The sequence below is a fragment of the Chrysochloris asiatica genome, unplaced genomic scaffold, assembly GCF_000296735.1.
Source record: "Chrysochloris asiatica unplaced genomic scaffold, ChrAsi1.0 scaffold00292, whole genome shotgun sequence".
Lineage (NCBI taxonomy): Eukaryota > Metazoa > Chordata > Mammalia > Afrosoricida > Chrysochloridae > Chrysochloris > Chrysochloris asiatica.
The window spans coordinates 3,390,593-3,413,280 of NW_006408810.1; the positions used below are offsets into that span (position 1 = coordinate 3,390,593).

The following is a 22,688-nucleotide window of genomic DNA, read 5'->3' on the forward strand; positions in this document are numbered from 1 at the left end:
AAGGAAGACTGTAGAAGAATTGATGCTTTTGAGTTATGGTGTTGGAGGAGAATATTGAAAGTGCCATGGGCTGCCAAAAGAACCAGTAGATCCATTCTGGAAGAAGTGCAGCCAGAGTGCTCCTTGGAGGCCAAGATGGCCAAACTTTATCTCTCATACTTCAGACATGTTGTCAGAAGGGACCAGTCACTGGAGAAGGATATCAGGTTTGCTAAGGTGGAGGGTCAGAGAAAAAGAGGAAGACTCCCAGAGATGGATTGGCCAAATGGCAGCATCGATGGACTCAAGGGTGGCAACAGTAGTGAGGTTGGCCCAGGATCGGGCTGTGTTTCATTTTGCTGTGCATCAGATCACTATGAGTTGGCACCGACTCTATGGCACCTAACAACAACAACAACAACACCATCCCTGGAAACAGACATAAGGTTTGGTAAAGTGGAGGGTCAAAAAAAAAAAAAAAAAAGAGGAAAACCTTCAGTGACATAAATTAATACAGTGGTAACAGGGATGAGCTTAACATCAATTATGAAGATGGGACAGGACCAGTTAGTGTTTCATTCTGTTGAGTCAGAAGGGACTCGAAGGCATCTAATAACAGCACCAGCATTATGCTAATCATGCAGTATTAGAGACAGTTATGTTAATAAAGCAGGAGGCAATCTACAGGGTTAAACTGTATCTTAATCTTGTGTGAGATATAGAAGGGATTAAACAGGTGACCACAGAGAGAGGGACCTGAGTACCCCCAAAAGCTAAGAGCCTAGAACAGAACACATCCTTTGACTCCAGACTGCCTGTTCTGAGGACCCCTTAGACCTAGGGGAAGAATGATGCCCAGATATAGAGATCGCCAAGGATCACCAAAGTCACAGACGTTGAAAAGAGACAAGGACCCTCCCCCACACGCAAGGTTTCCCCTAGAGTTGGCACCTTGAATTTGGACTCCTAGCTTCCTGAATTGTGAGAGAATAAATTTCTGTTTATTAAAGCCACTCCCTTGTGGTATTTCTGTTATTGCAGCTCTAGATGACTAAGATGCTGGTCTTTAATTCCTAGACTTCTTGCTCAGGTCCAAGTTTTTGACCTGTGCACGGAATCCATGCACTCAACCCATACATCACAGCCACCAGGCTGAGGCAGCAGACCTAACCCCAGACCCATTCTTTGGTTGCAGTGGGCCATTTAGACTGGCTCAGGTTTGAAACAAAGGACAGAAGGGAATAAAGAATCAGCATTTATTGGCTTCCAACCAAGTGGCAGGCTCATGCTGCTAGTTCACATCTATCATCCTTGCAGCAAATTTGCAAAACAAACTTTAATTACTGACCTCATCTTCTAGCTGAGAAAGCTGCAATTCTAGAGAGAATAATTGTTTAAGGCCACATAACTACTAAGTGGAAAAGTCAGAATTCGAATTTGGACCAAACTCCAAAGTCCTTGACTTTCCAGTGACCTTGAGCTCCAGATACAGAAGGCCTTGGCAAATGCAGTTGACTTCATGACCTTGAAAACCAAAGCTCATATTATATGTATCCTGAGAATCAAGGTCATCATGGGAAAAGTCCTTGTGCTTTCTTTCACAAGCCTTAATACAGACCTCATTTCTTTGTCTTCCTTTCTTGAATTCTATTCAGAGAAGACTGGTTGCAGATGGCCCTCAAAGAGGAATGCAGAAAGAAGGGGTGGACAAAACAATGCAATGCAGTGAATGGGCTGAACAATGAGACCCAGACAGCAGGTTGCAGGCATCCAGGATGATTCAGCTAGAATACAGAAGGCTGACAGAGAGATTCACAATGGACTCAGCTCCAGGGAGAGTCATTTAGAAAAGAACAGCGAAGAGCTGATTCCGGGGGCAGGGAACAAGGGAGATCTCTATACGCATAAAGTCAGGGAAACTGGGTCAGCCTTAGCTAAACACCACACTGCACAGTCTGTCCATGAGCAGACCATCGGGGTGAAGAGTGAAGAACTGGGTCCATGACTGATTGAATGATGAATCCCTCTGTGCCTCAGTTTCCTCCGCTGGACTATGAGAATTATAATAGGGGTGTTGGGAGGATGGGATTGGGCTAGTATGTGTGAAGGATTCAGCACATTTATATAAACTCAATGTTGTTCTATTATAGTGGGTCAGCCACTATTAATATGATCAAAAGTCTTTAAAATAGGAGGATGGATTTATTTTTTCTCTCTCTGTTTCCCTCTCTCTTTTTAAGTTTTTATTGTAAATTATGTGGGTTTACATGAGAGAACATCAGTTTTACATTCATCCTATCATATTTTCATTGCAATGATCAAAATCCCCTCCATGCTTCATCAAATAACCAATGGATACACTCCACAGGCCCGCCCCCCTGGCCATCAGTGCACAGCCCCTCTCCCTCCCAGTCCAGTGACCAGCAGCTCCATCTGTCCACGTCATCATCTCTGTCTTCATCCTTGGCATCACTGACTCTCTGGGTAGGGCCCCCTCTCCACATAGGGCCCCCTCTCCACTCTTCTCACTTAATGGTCCCAGGAACCTCCGCTCCTGGGCTGCAAAATCAATCTCTCCCCTCCTTTTGTCAAAAAACATCTACCTCTATTTTTCCAACCCTCACAGTTCAGTCCTGGTGGCAATTATTCACTATTGTACCACAAGAGTCTTATCCCCATTTCCTTTCACCAGCCTGGTCCCAACAGATTGGAAATCATTCAGTGGAGATTCTACCTTCCCCCACCCCATCTGGAACTAGGCTCCCTCTTGAAAGCTTGTAAGCCAGTCACTTCTTGCCTTTTTAGCTCCCCTAACCCCCATTTTGGGTAGCCAATGTCTAAGTTGCCCATCCCTGTCAAGCCTGTGTATGTACCAAGGGGGTGGGAGTGATCCTCGCTGTAAAGATTTGTTCCCTTTGTTGCACTACTACATCCAGGGTACAGCCAGAATGCTCCTTAGAGGCCAAGATGGCTAAACTTCGTCTCTCATACTTTGGACATATTGTTGGGAGGGAACAGTCACTGGAGAAGGATGTCATGCTGGGTAAGATGGAGGTTCAGAGAAAAAGAGGAAGACCCCAACGAGATGGATCAGCCAGGTGGCAACATTGATGGCGTCAAGTGTGGCAGCGGTAGTGAGGTTGGCCCAGGATTGGACATTGTTTCATTCTGCTGTGCATGGGGTCGCTATGAGTCAGTTCCAACTCGATGGCACCTGACAACAACAACAACATCCATAAGTATAGACAAACTTCATCAAATTGTAGTGGGTTACTCTTCCCCACCCCCCACACACTTCTTTCTTCTTCTGGTTGAGTTCTGATCATCCAGCCATCGAAGCCATGTCAAGTATGGGTGTTCTTGTGCATCTCCCCTCACTTCATATCAGCTGGACGCTTCACTCTCCGCTCCAGTCCTCCGTGGTCACATCACTGCCCCTGGGCCCAGGAGTCCCCGGGTCATGCCATAACTGCTGGCCATCCAGATCTCCACCCGGTTTCACAGGAGTCTATTGAATGTGGTCGAATTTAGATCCCAACTTCATTGCTGTTTTTTCCTCCTCTTCCCCTTATCGGTGATCAACATGGTCACCAGCCAGACCACATGCCTGCTCGTGTATTCATTCCCCTTGAGTCTTAGTCTTGGAAGGGAGTTTGCTCTGAGGGACCCTGACCACTTGCCTTGATGGCTCCCGGGTGAACAGCTTACTTGTTCTTGTAATAATCAGTCATACTTCCATTATTGTTTCTGATTTTTCCTGCTGGTCTTTCTTCACTAAGTATCTTCTGTTCTTCTAGCCGCTCCAGGCTGGTCTACTCATCCTTTCCAGTGGAAATTTCCCACCTCATATGGTTCTGGATGGGATTCTGGTTTCCACCTATGGTCTTATGCAATGCAAAAGCTCCATAGGAGGTCTCTTTCACTGGGCAATTTCTAGCCCCTTTTAAGGCATTCCAATCAGTTATAGGCTGAAGACAGACTTACAAGCTTTCTATTGTGATGTTTCTGGCTATTCCTTCCTCACACACCCCCAAGTGTCTATTTCACAATGTTAGGCAGGAGAAACCAAGATTCAAAAGACAGACAAGCATCTTAACATTATTCCCCTCTTTAACCCTTTCAAACCATGCCTCAATCTCTGTATCCCGAAGCCTGTTGTTCCAAGGTTGTATGCAAATTATCATTTACCTCTGTCCCACTTAGCCCATGCGAGCCTGCCTAACTGTTCTTCCATCAGCCTGTTCTTCCATTCCACTTCCCCTTTTTGTATATTACCTGTCCCCCTACCCCCACACCCAAGCTTTCCTGTGTCTTTTCCCTACCCTGTGCTCTATCTTCCCCTCCCTCCCCTCCTCTCATCCCATACATCCTGGTGATCAGCAATTATATATATAGTTTGTTTTTCTTTTTCCCTTTTGCGTGGATTCTTTTCCTTAGTCTTTTACAATAATGGTCCTATGCAGTATTTATCCTTTTGTGACTAACTAATTTCACTCAACATAATGTCCTCAAGGTTCATCCATGTTATGCGGTGGCTTGCAGCTTCCTTGTTGTTCTTCAAGTATTCCATTGTGTGTATTACCGCAGTTTGTTTATCCATTCTTCAATTGATGGGCATTTAAGCTGTCTCCATCTTTTTGCTATTATAAATAGTGCTGCTATGAACATTGGTGTGCATATATCTACTTGTGTTATGGCTCGTATTTCTTGTGGGTAAATACCAAGTAGAGGAATTATTGGATCCTAAGGTATTTCTATTTCCAACCTTCTGAGGAAGTGCCATATTGCTTTCCAGAGTGGTTGGGTCACTTTGCAATTCCACCAACAATGTAGGAAGGTCACAGTCTCTCTGCATCCTCACCAGCGTTTATTGTCCTCTACTCTTTTTTTATGTTTCCTGTTATTGCTAGTGTAAGATGATATCTCATTGTTGTTTTGATATGCATTACTCTGATGGCTAGTCATCGTGAACATTTCTTATGTTTGTTGGCTGCCCGGATCTCCTCCTTGGTGAAGTGTCTGTTCATGTCCTGTGCCCATTTTTTAATTGAGTTGTTTGTCTTTTTCTTGTAGAGTTGTTGTAGTTTCCTATATATTTTAGAAATGAGTCCCTTATCTGATGTGTCATTGCAAAAGATTTTTTCCCATTCTGTAGGCTCCCTTTTTACTCTTTTGGTGAAGTCTTGTGAAGCACATAAATTTTGTTATTTTTAGTGTGTCCCAATCATCTATTTTATCTACTTTTGTTTGTGTAATTTTCAAAATATTTGGTACTCTGTGTGCCCTGAATTAGAGCCCTCACATTTGTCTCTATTTTTTCATTGATGATCTTTATATTTTGGGGATTCACATTTACATCTTTGATCCATGCTGAGTTCATTTTTGTATAAGGCTTGAGGTAAAGGTCTTGTTTCAGTCTTTTGCATATCACTTTCCAGTTCTGCCAGCACCATCTGTTAAAGAGACTGTCTTCTCCCTATGCAATATACCTAGGCACTTTGTCAAAAATCAGTTGGCTGTGTGTGGATGGGTTAGTTTCTGGATTCTCAATTCTGTTCCATTGATCAATGTATCTTTTATTGTACCAGTACCAGGCTGTTTTGACCACTATAGCCATGTAGTAAATTTTGAAATTTGGGAGTGAGAGGCCTCCAATCTTGTTCTTCTTCTTAAGCACTGCTTTGTTTTCCTGGGTCTCTTTCCTTTCCATATAAAGTTTGTAATTGTCTTTTCCATCTCTTTGAAGAATGTTGTTGGAATCTGGATTGGGATTGCATTATATGTATAAATTGATTTGGGCAGTACTGACATTTTCATGATGTTGAGTCTTCCTATCCAGGAACATGGTATGTTCTTCCACTTCTGTAGGTCTCTTTTGGTTTATTGTAGTAGTGCTTTGTAATTTTCTTTGTGTAAGTCCTTTGTTTCTCTGGTTACATTTATTCCTAAATATTTCATCCTTTGGGCAGCTATTGTAAATGGTATTGCTTTGTTAATGTCATTTTCAGTGCTGTCATTGTTACTATAGAGGAATCTAACTGATTTTTGTATGTTGAGCTTATACCCTGCCACTTTGCTCAATCGTCCAATAATGTCTAGTAGCTTTTTTACTGAGTCTTTGGAGTTTTCTTTGTATAGGATCATATCATCTGCAAATAGAGAGAGTTTTATTTCCTCTTTGCCAATTTGGATGCCTTTAATTTCCCTATCTTGCCATATAGCTTTTAATTTCCCTATCTTGCCATATAAGACTTCCAAAACAAAATTGAATAGGAGTGGTGACAAAGGGCATATTTGTCTGGTTCCTATTTGCAGAGGGAAGGCTTTCAGTTTCTCTCCATTGAGACTGATGTAGGCTCTTGATTTTGTATATATGCTCTTGATTATGTTGAGGAATTTCCCTTCAATTCCTACTTTGTTGAGTGTTTTTATCAAGAACAGATGTTGGATTTTGTCAAATGCCTTTTCTGCATCAATTGATATGATCATGTGGTTCTTTTCCTTTTTCTTATTTATATGAAGGATTACATTGATTGTTTTTCTAATGTTGAACCATCCTTGCATACCTTTTATGAAACCCACTTGATCATGATGTGTTATTTTTTTTGATATGCTGCTGGATTCTATTGGTTAGGATTTTGTTGAGAATTTTTGCATCTATGTTCATGAGGGATATTGGTCTATAATTTTCTTTCTTAGTGATGCCCTTCCCTAGTTTTAGTATGAGTGTTATGATTGCTTCATAAAAAGAATTAGGAAGTTTTCCATCCTCTTGTATATTCTGGAATAATTTGAGTAGAATTGGTAACACCTCTTCCCTGAATGTTTGGTCGAACTCACCAGTGAAGCCATCTGGGCCTGCACTTTTTTCAGTTGGGAGTTTTTTGATGACCTGATCAATTTCTTCTTTTGTTATGGGTCTGTTCAAGTTTTCTACTTCACTCTGTAATTTTAGGTAGGTCGTGTTTTTCTAAAAATGCATCCATCTCTTCTAAGTTTTCAAATTTGTTGAAGTACAACTCTTCATAATATTCTGTTATTATCCTTTTGATTTCCTTTGGTTCCATTGTGACATCGCCCAGGTTGTTTCTAATGCGAGTTAATTGTGTCTTATCCCTCTTTTCTTTTGTTAGTTTTGCCAGTGGTTTGTCCATTTTATTAATCCTTTCAAAGAACCAGCTTCTTGTCCTGTTAGTTATTTCTATAGGTTTCTGTTTTGTATCTCATTTATTTCTGCTCTTATCTTTATTATTTCTTTTCTTTTGGTGACTGTAGGTTCCCTTTGTTGGTCTGCTTCTAGTTGTTGGCGATACTGTGTTAATGTGATAATTTTGGTTCTTTCCTCTTTTTGGATGTGCACATTTATTGCAATAAATTGTTCTCTCAGCACTGCTTTCACCATGTCCCAAAGATTTTGGTATGCTGTGTTTTCATTTTCGTTTGTTTCTCAGAATTTTGTGAATTCACATTTAATTTCTTCTTTACCCAGTTGCTTTTCAGCAGGGTGTTATTCAATTTCCATGTATTCGAGATTATTTCCTTGGTCTTCTTATTGTTGATTTCTGGTTTTATAGCATTGTGGACTGAAAAGATGCTTTGTAGTATTTTGAAGTTTGTAAATTTATGGAGGCTTGCTTTGTGACCTAACACATGGTCAATTCTGGAGAATGTTCCATGTGCACTGGAGAAGAATGTATATTTTGCTGTTGTTGGGTTGAATGCTCTGCACACATCAGTGAGGTCAAGTTGATTGATTGTGTTGTTTAGTTCCTCTGTAACTTGTCGAGTTTCTTTCTGGTTGTTCTGTCCCTTTTCGAGAGTTAAATATTAAAATATCCCACTATAATTGTAGATTTATCTATTTCTTTCTTCAATTCTAATAAGGTTTACTTCATATATCTTGGTAATTTTTCATTGGGAGTGTTGATATTTATTATGGTTATGTTGTCTTGCTCAATTCATCCTTTGATCCTGAGTTAGAGTCTTTGATCATGGGATAGAATTGCCACTCCTGCTTGTTTATTGTTGCAGTTATATTTTTTCCATCCTTTAACTTTTAGTCTGTTTTTGTCTTTGTGTGTAAGGTGTGTCTCTTGCAGGCAGCATATTGAAGGGTCTTGTTTTCTTATCCATTCTGCCACTCTCTGTCTCTTCACTGGTGCATTCAATCCATTTACATTCAATGTAATTATCGATAGGTATGAATTAATTGCTGCCATTATGTTAATTTTTGGTAGTGTTGTTCATTCCTTTGTTCTGCGTGCCTTATTGTGCTGAGTATGTGAATTTTGTGCTATTTCTTGTTGGTTTCTTCTTAGTTTTCATGTTCTGCTTGGAAGTTCATTTTCATAGTAAGTTGTGAAGTATTAACTTTCTTTTGGGTTATCTTATAGTCTATGAACTTTTCTGTCCATTTAAGAGAATCTATTGTATTCTGTAATCTACCTGCCTCCTCAACACCTGGATCTCTGTTCCTACATTTTGCCCTTCTTTGACATTGATATTATTTTGATCTTTGGTTGACCTCCCAGCTCCTTTGAACTCATTGTTGTAATTCTGTTCTGTTCTGGACTCTGCTATCCGTCATCTGAGTTTCAGGTGGTGTTGCCACACCTGTCAATCTCTGGTTGTTGTCTGTTCTTGTTGGTTTTCAGTCCAAAGAACTTCCTTTAGGATGTTTTGAAGTGCTGGATTGGCTTTGACAAAATCTCTTAGCTTCTGTATATCCTGGAATGTTTTGATTGCACTATCGTATTTGATAGACAGTTTTGCTTGATAGAAGATTCTTGGTTGGCAGTTTTTTTTTTCTTTTAGAATTTTGTATATGTCTCCTTATTGTCTTATTGCCTGCATGGTTTCTGCTGAGAAGTCAGAGCTTAATTTGATTTGCTTGCCTTTGTAATTAACATTTCTCTTTACCCAGGCTGCTTTTAGGATTCTCTCCTTGTCTTTGATTTTGGGGAGCTTGATTATTATATGTCTTGGTAATTTTCTTTTGGGGTCAATCCTTCCTGGAGTATGTTCAGCTTATTGAATGTTGATCTTCTCATCTTTCAAGATGTTAGGGAAATTTTCTTCCAGAACCTCTTCCACTATGTCCTCTGTGGACTTCTTTGATTCTTCCTGTTCTGGAATGCCAAAATTCTTAAATTGTTCCTCTTCATGTTATCCAGCATGAATCTTAGACTCTCTTCAGATTTTTTTATCCTTTTTTCTGCTTGCTCTTCTATCTTAGCAGTATTGAGAGATTTGTCTTCCAGCTTGCTAGTTCTGACTTCCATCTCTTCAGTTCTGCTCCTTTCCCCTTTCAATGTATTGTCCATTTCTGATATTTTATTGTTTATTATCTGGACCTCTTTTTGCAGTCCTTGAATTGTTTCCAGTGCTGTATTGATCTTGTTTGATTGCTCTTGTAATATTTTCCTGACTTCTTCCTTGTTTTCCTCCACTCTTTTCGTAGCATTTGAATTTGGTTCCATATCATTCTTCTGAATTCCTTTTCAGGCAAATCCAAAACCTGCTCTTCTTCTTCTAGAAAGCCTTTGTCTGGCTCCAGTTCATTTGTCTCAGCTACTCTTTTCTGTTTTTGGACATGTTTTGATATCTTTTGTTGTTTTTTGTCATTTCCAGTAGTTGTGTGGATTTTCAATGCTTAAATGGATGTTTGTTGCTGTGTTATTAAGCTTACTGGGTGTCTGTTGGTGGATATGATCAGGATATAGGCTTTCTTTTTCACATATAATGCTTAGGTGCTGTTATTGGCTTTTGTCTCAATGGTGGAATATTATGGCATATGCTTGTAGCTTGGCTATATGGCCATGATTGCTGACACTTCTTGGGTATTGTAGGGAGAAAAAGCTCCCACCTCCAGGAAAAATGTGTGATAAAAATGCCCAAAAGCAGAGGTAACATAAAAGCAGAGACAAAAACCACCACTTTGAAACAAAAATAAAACTGTGGCTAACTGGCCAGTCGCCTTGCTACACCGGCAGTGTGTATGCACCATAGAAGCCTTCAGTAGTGGGTGGGAGTGTCCACTCACTCAGGCCCCTCCTCTAGTCACCACCATAGAGGTATGCAGATAGATATTAAGAAGTTAATGGGAGAAAGACTGTTTACTATTTTTGTCTTTGAGTATCAGTTAGGTATCTGTGTGTGCACAGCGTATTTCTTGAAATAGTTGTGTCTTTTTATGTTGGAGTTTTACAGATTGTTCATATGGCTTGCCTGTCAGGCTAAACCTGCTTTTTTTCTTGCTGGGTAAAGGGTGACACATAAGTTAACTTTAGGACTGGGATCCACAGGCAGAAGTCAAAGTCAGCAGCCAAAGAATTTGCTCTTGGCTCTTTCTCTCTGTGCCATGGGGAAGCTGTGGTCTCATTGCTGGACTTTTTTTGGGGAGACGCACACCCACCCACCTGAAGGTGTCTGGGTTAGGCAAAGAAAGCATAACAGGGAAGAGGAGGAAAAACTGTATAGAATCCCCACTGCACCTCCTTTTGCAAATGTCACTGTGCTGCTTTCAGCGCTGGTTCCCAGTGCCGGTCTGGCTGTAGTCCCACCCTCTGACCTTCACCCAGGTGGGATGGCCACTGAGGGAGTCTGATTTCTTGGCTGATTTCTAAATCACTATATTTTCCTTTATACCATGATTTTTCCACTGGTGGTTGTGAGAAACTGATGCCCTGACACTTATGCTAGATCCAGAGCTCTGGTGCTGTTTCACGAGAGGAGCGTTTCTGGGGTTTCAGCCCCTCTCCCACGGAGCCTGTCCTACCTGACTCTGCTCTGCTGTTGCCTAACTGGAAGTCTCTGTTTCTCTTTTTATTTGTGTGTCTGTCTTTCTGTTTCTTTGTTTCTCTATCTGCATGTCGCTCTCTGTCTTTCTATTTCTCTCTCTTTTTTTCTCCCTGTCTAAAGCTTGTTTCTCAAAATTCATGTCTCTCTCTGCTTTTCTGTTTTACTCTCTCTCTACCTCTCTGTTTTTCTCTGTCCCTCAATGCCTTTGTCTGTATGTATGTCTTTATAACTCTGTCTCTCTTACATGAAGAAACTACACAGATTGACTCAAACAAGTGACCAAAATAAAGAGTCCAAAAATACAATGCCAGAAATTATATCAAAACAACTTGATAAGAAATTTAAAAGAATGATATTTAGGTACCTTCAATGGATTGAAAGAATGATCAAGAAAACTGAAAATAGAACCAAGGAAAATGCAGACAGAAGTTTAGAATAATTCAAGAAAACCCCAAAAGAACAAATAGACAAAATAAATGAAAAATTGGAGCACATACAAAAACAATTAGAAAGCCATATGATTAATATTAAGACTTTAGAAATAGATAATACATTGAACAGGTAAATAAGTAGAATTGAGTCAGTGGATGGCTGAATTGGTAAAGTTGAAGACAAATCTCTCAATATCCATCTGCTAGAGGCAAAATAATGAATAATGCAGAAAGCATCAAAAGAAGATAGAAAGAATACTCAGAGTCACTGTATTAAAAAGAATTGGTCAATATTTAACAATTTAAAGAAGTAGCATATGATCAAGAACCTATGGTACTGAAGGAGGAAGTACAACTTCCACTAAAGATACTGGTGAAAAACAAAGCTCCAGGAACTGATGGAATACAAATGGAAATGTTTCAACAAACTAATGCAATACTGAAGGTGCTTACTCATCTGTGCCAAGAAATGTGGAAGATAGCTACCTGGCCAACTAATTGGAAAAGATCAATATTTGTGCCCATTCCAAAAAGAGGTGACCCAATGGAATGCAGTAATCATATACAAGTAAAAGATTTCCTGAAGAGAATTCAAAAACAGTTGTAGCAGTACTTCAATAAGGAGCTGCCAGAAATTCAAGCCAGATTCACAAGAGGGCATAGAATGAGGGATATTAGATGAATCTTGGCTAAAAGTAGAGAATACCAGAAATATGCTTGCTTGTATTTTATCAACTCTGCAAAGGCATTCAACTGTGTGGATTCTAACAAATGGTGGATAACATTGAGAAGAATGGTATTCCAAAACACTTACTTGTACTCATAAAGAACCTGTATATAGACCAAGAGACAGTTTGTTGTTGTTGTTTTAAACAGAACAGATGGGTGCTGAATAGTTTAAAATCAAGAAAGGTATGTGCTGAGATGGTATCCTTTCACCATACAGATTCAATCTGTATGCTGAGCAAGTAATTGGAGAAGGTGGGTTATATGAAAAAGAACTTGGTATCAAGATTGGAGAAAGACTCACTAACAACCTGTGATATGCAGATGATATAACCTTGCATGCTGAAATAAAAAAAGGATTCAAAATATTTATTGATGAAGATCAAAGGCCACAGACTTTTTAATAACCAATATTATCTGTCGGTTCTGGATTGCACCTCAGAACAATAGATAATATCATGACAAATGGAGAAAACTTGAAGTTGTCAAGGATTTCATTTATTTGGGCCCACATTCTACACTCATGGAAGCAGTCATCAAGAAATTAAATGGCATGTTGTATTAGACAAATCTGTTGCAAAAGACCTCTTTAAAGTGTTCAAGGGCAAAGATGTTACTTTGAGGACTAAGGTGCACCTGACCCAAGCCATGGTATTTTCAGTCACCTCATATACATGTAAAAGCTGGACAGTTAACAAGGAAGACTGTAGAAGAATAGATTCATTTGAATTATGGTGCCATAGACTTTCAGGAGAACAAACAAATCTGTCTTGGATGCAGTGCAGTCAGAATGCTCCTTGGAAGCCAGGATGATGAGACATTGTCTCTCATACCTTGAAAATGTTATCAGGTAGGACTTATCACAGGAAAAGGACATTATGCTTAGAAAAAAAAAAATAGTGTGAAAATGAGAAAGACCCCCAATGAGATGAATGGCACAATGGCTGCAGCAATGGGCTCTAAAAAGACAAATGTGAGGACAATGTAGGACCAGGCAGTATTTTGTCCTGTTGTTCACAGGGCCACTAGGAGTCAGAACTGACTTGACAATACCTAACAACACAACAACAGAGGAGCAATCAGAGAAGAAGAACAAAAAAATATGAAAAGAGCCTAAGATTTATGTGGGACCGTATGATAAGTTCTAGAATGTGAATCACAAAATTTCATGGTTCAAGCTCACTAGCCGCTCCCTGGAAGAAAGATGAGGCTTTCTGTTCCTGCAAAGATTAAAGCCTTGGAAACCCTAGACAGGGTTGCTATGAGTCAGATCTGACTTGGCAGAACTAAACAACAACAACAAGTTAAGAGGAATAAATTTCATGTGATTAGAATTCCAGAACAGGAAGAAACAAACAAACAAACAAACAAAAAACCATAGAGAAAACATCAGAGTTGTAGGAAGAAAATTTCCCTGACTAACTCCAAACAGGATAGACCCTGAAAGAAAATCACCAAGACATATGACAGTCAAATTTTCAGAACCAAATACAAGGAAGGAATCCTGAGAGTAACTTGGGAAAACCAAAAAATTAACTACAAAGAATAAGTTGTAAGACTAAGCTCTTAGTTCTCAGCAGAAACCATTCAGGTAAGAAGACAATGGGGTGACATATATAAAGCTCTGAAAGGAAAAAATTGCCAGCCAAGAATCATATACCCAGCAAAAGTGTCCATTAAGCATGATGGTGAGACAGGGACATTTCCAGGTAAACAGAAATTAAAATAATTTGTGAAAGCCAGACCAACCTTACAAAAAATACTAAAAGGAGTTCTTTAGCTTCCAAGAACCAAAAACAGCAGACAACAGCCTGAGGTTTACATACACGACAATATCACCCAGAACTCAACTCAGATATAAAAGTATTCAAAGTTAAGCAGACCTACAAGACTGTAAAAAGGAAACCAGAGATACCAGTTTACAACAACAAAACCATAAAATAAAAACAGAGAATAGTATATTTACAGAACTTCTAAGTGAAGAGGAAATTAAATAAATTCAATAAATCAATAAAATTAAACGTAACTGTAACCCTAAAACTACGAGTAAGGCCTGGTACTCGTAGCCCTGGCCCAACCTCTACCCCTAACACTAACCCTAGCCCTAACCATAACCCTAACACAAAATAAAGTCCTAGGCTACCCTTGACATGGCCATAGTCCTAACTCTAAATCCTTACTCCATATCACCCCCTCCAAAAGAAAAAAAAAAAAAAAAATCAAAAAGAGTATAGGTTGTTTCAAGGTCTCTGAATGACTATCATTTGCTTCATTCAACTCTCAGTTGACACCCATTTATTAAATGCCTGTTATTTACCAGGCAACTCACAGAGAAAAGATTGAAGTTGTCCAGGACTTCATTCTTCTTGGATCAGTCATCAACACTGGAAGTAACAGTCAGGAAATCAAACGACGTATTGCATTAGGCAAATCTGCTGCACAAGAACTTTTTAAAGTGTTGAAGAGTAAAGATGTCAACTTGAGGACTAAGGTGCGCCAGACAGCGTAGTGGTTCCGAATCGGGCTGTTAACCTCAGGGTCAGCAGTTCAAAACTACCAGCTGTTCCGCGGGAGAAAGATGAGGCTTTCTGCTCCTGCAAAGATTTACAGCCTCGGAAACCCTATACAGGGTAGCTATGGGTCGGAACCGACTCCACAACACACAGCAGCAGCAGACACAAGCCATGGTATTTTCAATAACCTCATATGCATGTGAAAGCTGGACAGTGACTAAGGAAGACCATAAAAGAATTGATGCTTTTGAGTCATAGTGTTGGAGGAGAATATTGAAAGTGCCATGTGCTGCCCAAAAAACCAACAGATTTGTGTTGGAAGAAGTGCAGCCAGAATGCTCATTGGAGGCCAGGATGGCCACACTTCGTCTCTCATACTTTGGACATATTGACAGTAGGGACCAGTTTCTGGAGAAGGAAATCATGTTTGGTAAGGTGGGGAGGGTCCAAGACAAACAGGAAGACCCCACAGAGAGATGGATTGGCAAAATGGCAGCATCAGTAGGCTCAGCGTGGCAACAAGTGTGAGTTTGGCCCAGGACCAGGCAGTGTTTCATTGTGTTGTGCATAGTGTAGCTATGAGTCATTACCAACTCAATGGCACCTAACAACAACAACCACAATGTACCAGGCACTGGTATTGTCTTAGTTACTGAGTAGGAGTCTTTAACAAACAGAAATGTATTTTCTCATAGTCCAGGACTTTAGAAGTCCAAATTCAAGGTGCCATCTCTACGAGAATGTTTCCTCCTGCTGTCGGCTCTAGGGAAGGCTCTTGTCTCCTCTGTCCATTGATTCTTTGGAGATCTTCATGTGTCATCTCTCTTCCCCCACCTCTGCTTGCTTTTCTATGTTAACCTGTTTTTTGTTTGCTTGTTTTTAAGTTTTTTATTGTGAATTGAGTGAACGTTAACAGGGTAGATCATCAGTTTTACATTCAACAAATCATATACTTTGTTTCATTACAATGATTATAATCCCCACCAGGTACAGTATTTCTCACTACTCATTTTAGCTCTTTTTTTTTTTTAAACACTCAGGCATATATAATAATTTACCACCACCAAAGAGCACATTCTGCAAGTCTGCCTCTTGGCCACCAGCTTTCAGTCCCTCTCTTTCCATGAGTCTAGAGTCCTCAGCTGTTCCCTCTCTCCATGTCCCCATCTCTGCCTCCATCTCTGGTGTTGCTGCTTCTCTGGATAAGGTCTCATATTCCACTTGTGCTCTTCTCCCCTGATGATCCTAGGGTCCATTGTTTCTGGACTGTAAGATTAACTACTCCCCTATTTTTGTTACAAAACTTCTACCTTTACAATTGTGACAGTCTCAATTAATCATGATATGTTAATTTGTTCTTATATCTCAAAGGTGGTTGACTTAAAACACACCCTACACTGATCTTGCCTCTTAACATAACAAAGAAAACCTTGTTTCCAAATGGGATTCCATGCACAGATAGACGGGTTAGGATTGACAATAAATATTTGGGGCATCAAGGAAAAAGTCACTATGGTGGTCCTGAAGAGCTCAGTTTAGCAGGAGACATGCCCATAAAGAAATACATTGCTATACAGGATCACAAGTACTTAAATGGGACCCTATACCATCATCCTCTGTTAGCATATTTTTCTTTGAAGTCCTGCTGTGGCACTGTAGAATAAACACTTGACTTCTAGCTGCTAGGTCATTGGCTCAAACACATCAGCCACTCCACTCCTCAGAAACCCTATACAGGGTGCCTGTGAGTTGGGAATCAATTCCACAACACTTGATACCAGGTAGATAAGTCACCTGTAGGAGAGGATGCTACAGTTTAAAGGATGAATAGATGTTCTGTAGGAAAGATGTTCTTGGTAGAGGGAATCATGTTAGATTCAGCATGCTAGATTCAGGGATTCTGATAGTTACAATAGTAAAGGTACAGAAGGGTGGGCTCTAGCCAGAGGCAAAGTTAGGGTCATGGTAGACTGAGATAAGGGGGCCTTGTGTTCCAGCTAAGGGGTTTAGACTTTATTCAGAGAGCACAGGGGTAGCTATTTGTTGCAGACTGTGTAGGCCTGGTCAGAGGTTCAAGGCCCTATAGGCCTGAGTGTAACAGATCTAGCCACTTGACAGTTAATGGCAAATTGTTTTTCATCTTAATATCTGGTTATGTTTTATTAATTACAAATATGAGCCTTTATTATCCACAGAGAAATATTAGAACCTCCTAAAGCCGAGACTAAAGGTTTCAAAGGTCAAGCCTTTCTCCAAAGGATTAACTAAAAATATCTTAGCTACTTCACAGTTCTTTGTTCTACAGACAAAAAAGCCATCCACCCTGAATCTCTCCCAAGTGTTAGCTACTCAGCCAAGTTCCTGAAAACCTGGCTCAGGAAGCCGAAACAGAGGGACTCCACCCAAGCTTTTGTCCTTGCCTCTCACCTTCCCCAATCTGAGCTCAGGGGCTATAGATATGTTAATTGAGCCTGAGAAACCAAGTTGCGGGCCTGGGATTCGAATCAGCGAAGTATGATGTAAAGTTGCCTGAATGTCTGGAAAAGTAAGATTGACAGCTGTACCTTGTCTTGGTCCCTCCCAGCTTGGTGTGAAGCTCCTCCCCTAAATAAAACAGAGGCCAGGGCCTGCCCGAGTGTGCATTACGGGTTGGAGGGCATGCAGTAAAGATGGCAGGGCAGTGAGTTGCTGCCTGCAGAGGCCACGATGCCTGTAGCCCCAAGTCTGCCCACCAGTGATGCATCCACCCTGGTTTCTGGGTGCCTCCTTGTCCCCCTCCTTCTGTCTGTCTGTGTATTCTTTCACTATCTCTATCGCCGCTGGATCTCCCCTCCTTGTGAACCAAACATTTGTGAACAACACAACTATGTCGAGGTCAGACCCTGACAGCTATTGAAGCTTCCAGACAGAGGAGTAACTCATGTTCTAGAAAGATCACTCTGAGACTGTGAGGGGAATGGGAAAGGTGGTGGCAGGACATGGGTACAGTTAAGATACTATTGCAAGAGTCTGTGTCTGTTGACCATGTCCATTGAAAGGGACCACAAGAGGTCCTGGATAGAGTGGGAGAGAAATATGGAACAAAACTCAAAATCATAAAAATGATCAGGTCTACTGGTCTGATGGAGACCGGTAGAACCCCAGAGACTATGGCCTTTAGTCACCCCTCAGGCATAGAACTGAACTAAACCCCTCAGCTCAATGTTCAGCCCAATGATAGGTCTACAAGGTGAACACTAACCCCAGAAAGGCCCACAGTCCTTCAAACAACCAACCCTCTGAGATCAAAAGAGCAGCATTTGCCCAGTGATAAAGCTCAGAAGGTAGGAAAGGCCAGGAAAGATTAATGAAAGCAGGAGACACCGGGAGGAAGTGGAAAGAATGCTGTTAAGTTGTAGGGATCGCAATCAATGGCACAAAGTATGTAGAAATTGGTGAGTGGAGAACCAATTTGCTCTATAAACTGGCACCCAAATCACAATAAAAAGTTGAAAATGAATAAATGAATGTGTGCTTCTAAAATAACAATAAAGAATCTATGACTGCTTAGTGGCACATGTGACCCAGCCAGCATCAGCTCTCCACCTCCTCTCCTTTCCACAGGCTGGGTGGCTTCAGGCACACTGTAATGCTCTGTAGTAAGAACTTGATTTGGCATAAGATCCATGATCCCAACTGTACTTGGTGATTATTTTGTCTGTCTCATCATGGTCCCAGAGAGTATTATTTATGGAAAGGACTGAACTTGTCTACCGCTTGTAGAATGTATGATCGAGAAGTCTACTGAAACAAAAGGCAGCCTTGCAGATTAAAGAGCAAGATCATAGAGTTATTGCAAAATCCATTCACCTCACTTGGTAGGGAGTTAGAAAACCAGCTCAGCCTGTGAGACGACCCCTTTTTCCCCTTGTGGAAGATAAACATGTCTGAGCATTCAGAGATGAGCCCCTTGGGGGCACTGAACGGGCTCAAATGGAACAGCAAGAGCTCCTTTGAGGCTACACTTGACATCACCCCGTGGTCCTGTTAGACTAGTAAGACATTTTATAAAATGTGCCACCTTCTTTGAACAGCTCCCAAAAAAGAATGTTAGAGGCTTCCCTCAGAAAACCTCAAAGGGCTTTGTGAACGAGAGTGTGTAAGGGGGTCCCTTCCCACAGTTCATACCTCCAATACCCTTCTATTGAACAGCTAAGTGCCAAGTGCAGCTCAGAGTCAAAAGTACATAATGAAATGCTGAGTCCTTCTCTGTGAACCTGGATGGAAAAAGCAGACCAGACAGAATGTTGCCTGAATTGGCCTAAGAGCACTACTCAGACTGAAGTCGAGCAGCATTATGTGCAAATGTGCTGCCTAAAGTGAATTAAAGTACCTCTTGAGTCGTGCAAGTGGCAGGACCTGCTGGGAAATGGAAGTCCTCCCCACTAAGGAGCAGCCTGTGTCTTCAGACCCCATGACCTTCCCCTCCATGGCGCCACCAGGGAAACTCCATTGGTCTTGAATCTTCACTGATGGGTCAAATATGACTGTCTTTGGAAGTGGTCTAGGTGGCTGGTACTGGACACGTACTACATGTCAGTGTCCACCTCAGAGCATCATCTGGCTCTATTCTCACAACACAGTGAGATGTATGTGCTCTCCCTGCTGCTACAAGTGAGGAAGACATCCCAGGGAGCTCTGCAAATGGTTCCCAAGACACACAGGTAGAAAAGAGCTCTTGTCCCATTATGGCAAGCGCCACAATGCCTGTAGAGGCCACGGAGTTAGCCAGACCTGAGTCCCTGGTAGCCACTGAGTGGTGTTGGGCATCTTAGACTCTGAGCCACCCTGAGCCTCTTTCTCAGTGTCATGATTTCACATAGGGCTTTGAGAATGCACTGACCTTACACATGGAAAATGCTGGATGTATGGGACTGGGGCTTAACCAGCGGTAGTTGCCTCTCCTCAGCCCTTCTTTGGGGGTCACCCTTGGAAGGGGGATCATCTTCAGAGAGTCGACAGCCTAGGCCCCAGTAAAATGGCCAAAGGCCACCTGCATTCAGCAGCATCTTCCTCTCCCCACAGGAAAGCACCTGGCCATACCTGTTTGGAGTGATTGTTGTCCCCGCCATTGTCCAGCTGGTGAGCCTGCCCTTTCTCCCCGAGAGCCCACGCTACCTGTTTTTTGAGAAGCATGATGAGGAGGGGGCAATGAAAGGTAAGTGTCTTTTCCCTCCCGCATAAAGTCAGTGCTGTAGGACTTGCAGGGACCGGAGCTGATGGGAAGAAGGAAGGGCTAAACACTATAGGATATTTTATCTCATTTACCCTTCCCAACAGCCCTGCTATGGGTGGCTCAGAGAGGGAACACCAGGTAGCACAGAGAGTCTGGGACTGAACCAGGATGAGAACCATATATCCTCACTTCATGGAGTCTCCAGGCTAAGCACTTGGCTACTAACTGAAAGGTTGGCCACCTCAGAAGACCATCCTAGTGATCTGCTTCTAAAAGGTCCTAGCCACTGACAACCCTACGGAGCACAGTTCTCCTGTGACATACATGGGGCGGCCATGAGTTGAAATTGACTCAAAAGCAGCTGGTTTGGACTTTTGTTTTCATCCTCACTTCCAAGCAATTATCTTCCCTGTCGTTGCTTCTCTGACTGGTCCCAGCCACAGAGAGAAGGATGCAGCTCCCCAATGGTTTAGGTGACCCCAGATCCATATCCCTGACCCCTGACTCTTCTTCATTGACCAGTTCTTCCCCCAGGCACAGGCTGGTTGCTTCTGTGAGATAACCCCCTAGAATGATCCAGTTGGCTCTGTGAGGGAGGTAGAAGTCATCCCATTTTACAGCAGAGGAAGCTGAAGCTCGCTGTAAGGCTTGGGGATTTCTTAGGTGACTTTCCTTAAAGTTCCTGGATGGCAAACTGGCAGGTCAGATCCCAAGCACAGCTTTCAGAAGCAGAGCCTTTCTTCAGACCCCCTAAGAAAGCATCTTACCCAGAAAGCGATGATGTAGAACAAACAACAGCCCCTCCCATCTCTGTTTTATAAAGCAAGGTACAGCTGACAGCATTGTGGGGGAGAGCTTGAGGGGTTGGGACAAACCAGCTGCTCCCTTCACATCTGATCTCTGCCATTTGATTTTGAGCAGGTCCCTTAGTCTTCCTGAACCTCACAGCCCTCTTCTGTAAAAAAGGCAATTATTTAAACCTCCCTCGTAGGGTTGTCCTAGGCTTAAAGGTGAGGGTGTGTAAAGTGCATATAGGAAGCATGGGTGGTTCCACAGTAGAATTCACAGTAGAATGCCAGAGTGAAGCACCCAAGCTAAGATTGAAAGAAAGGCCTGGTGATTGACTGCCAAAATTCAGCCAGTGGACATCCTATGGATGGCAACAGGCCATTGCTATTGTGTATAAAGTCACCATGAGTGGACCCACTCGATTCAGTTAAAAAGAACAACACATGAAGTACTTAGCATGGTCTGCTATCATTATCACTGAGGAATCTGTCTCATTTTGTACCCATATATTGACATCAAATCTAAATTTCACTAATGCCCAAATCCAAGAAAAAATTGAGAATTATATATATATAGTCTTTAGATCAAATATCTTATAATCCAAACTGCCAACGTATTTTCAGAATTAATAATGACATCTTGTCAAGAGGGACCAGTCTCTGGAGAAGGATATCATTTTTGGTAAGGTAGAGGATCAGAGAAAAAGAGGAAGACCCCCAATGAGATGGATTGGCAAAGTGGCTGCAGCGATGGGCTCAAATGTAGCAACGATTGTGAGGTTGGTCCAGGACTGGGCAGTGTTTCGTTCTGTTGTGCATAGGGTCTCTGTGATGTGGTAGGGTCTCTGTGATGTGGTACTGACTCGATGGCACCTAACAACAACAAATGGGCAAAATACTGAATGACATAGAATGCATCAAAAGAAGATGGAAAGAATACACAGTCTCTGTATCAAAAAGAAATGGTAGATGCTCATCCATTTCAAGAGAAAGCATATGATCAAGAACCAGTGGTATGGAAAGAAGAAGTTGAATATGCTCTGAGGGCATTGGCAAAGAAGAAGACTCCCAAAATTGATGGAATACAATCTGAAATCTTTTGATAAATTGAAACAACACTTGAGGCACTCACTCACATATGCCAAGAAATTTGGGAGACAGCTACCTGGCTGACTGATTGGAAGAGATCCATATTTGTGCCCATTCCAAAGAGAGGTGAGCATACAGAAAGTGGAAATCACCAGACAATAACCAACTCGACAGCATCTAACAACAGCGGTAGGTCAGGGGAAGGTAATAAGCTCAGGTGATTGATCATTCTGTTTTGTTGAGCAATGAGTTATTGCAGGTTGGGTTCTCCCAAAAGCAGATGCTGAGAAAGAATGTAGAGTTCTGGAGTTTCACAGAAGGGATGGAGAAAACACCTGGAAAAGGACACAGGCTGGGTCAGGGGGAACCCAGACCATGGCTGCCTGCAAAGTCTCTGCAAGTCCAGGGAGACAGGCTGGAGCCATGCTGGATGCTACAGAAGTCCCGTCTACCATCACCATGCTCAGTCAGCCTGGGGACCACTCTGAGAACAGCCTCACCTGAGGTGACCTAACAAGGCTGGAGGCTGTCAGCTACCACAGTCTTGCAGCCAGGAGCAAGTCCTTTGCAGAAGGGCATCTGAGTGCCGTATCTCAAGTCTACCATGCTAGTCATACCACAAGATACTCCTCACCCACCTTAGAAAAATGAGGGTGAGGAGAGTAGAAACGCATTTTTTTTTAACCTTTTTATTGTGAATTGAGTGAAGGTTTACAGAGCGAATCATCCATTTTACATCCAGTGAACATACAGTTGATTTCATCTCAATGATTGCAATCCCCACCAGGTAACATCAGTTATCCCACTTCCTCCCTGTGGGTCTTGTTTCTATTCCGCCCTCCTTCCCAACCCTTCTGAACGTTGTCCTTAGGTCAGTGCCGCCCTTTTGATCTTGAATGGTGGACCATTCCATGGTGAGCATACTACACTAGGAAACACATTCTTTTCATAAACGCCAATATGGGTAGTTATTAGGTGCCGCTGAATTGGTGTATGATAGAATGCAACCTATATTTATGTATAGACATAAAACCAAACGGCCACCACTCGTCTGTCTGTCGTGCTGTGGTGGTTTGAGTTGCTGTGATTCTGAGGGCTATGCCACCGGTGTTTTAAATAACCAGCAGGGTCACCCATGGTGGAAAGG

The 22,688-nt window shown here is 41.8% G+C and overlaps 1 protein-coding gene across 1 annotated transcript in view; it reads left to right on the plus strand.

Moving 5' to 3' along the window:
- Positions 1-22,688, plus strand: part of SLC2A9 (solute carrier family 2 (facilitated glucose transporter), member 9) — a gene marked incomplete at its 3' end in the record, with an annotated part of 151,835 nt that overhangs the window by 96,074 nt on the left and 33,073 nt on the right. Inside the window, exon 6 of the mRNA XM_006874672.1 lies at positions 19,514-19,646. Coding sequence (XP_006874734.1) covers positions 19,514-19,646 — 133 coding nt within the window. The remainder of the gene's footprint in view (positions 1-19,513; positions 19,647-22,688) is intronic.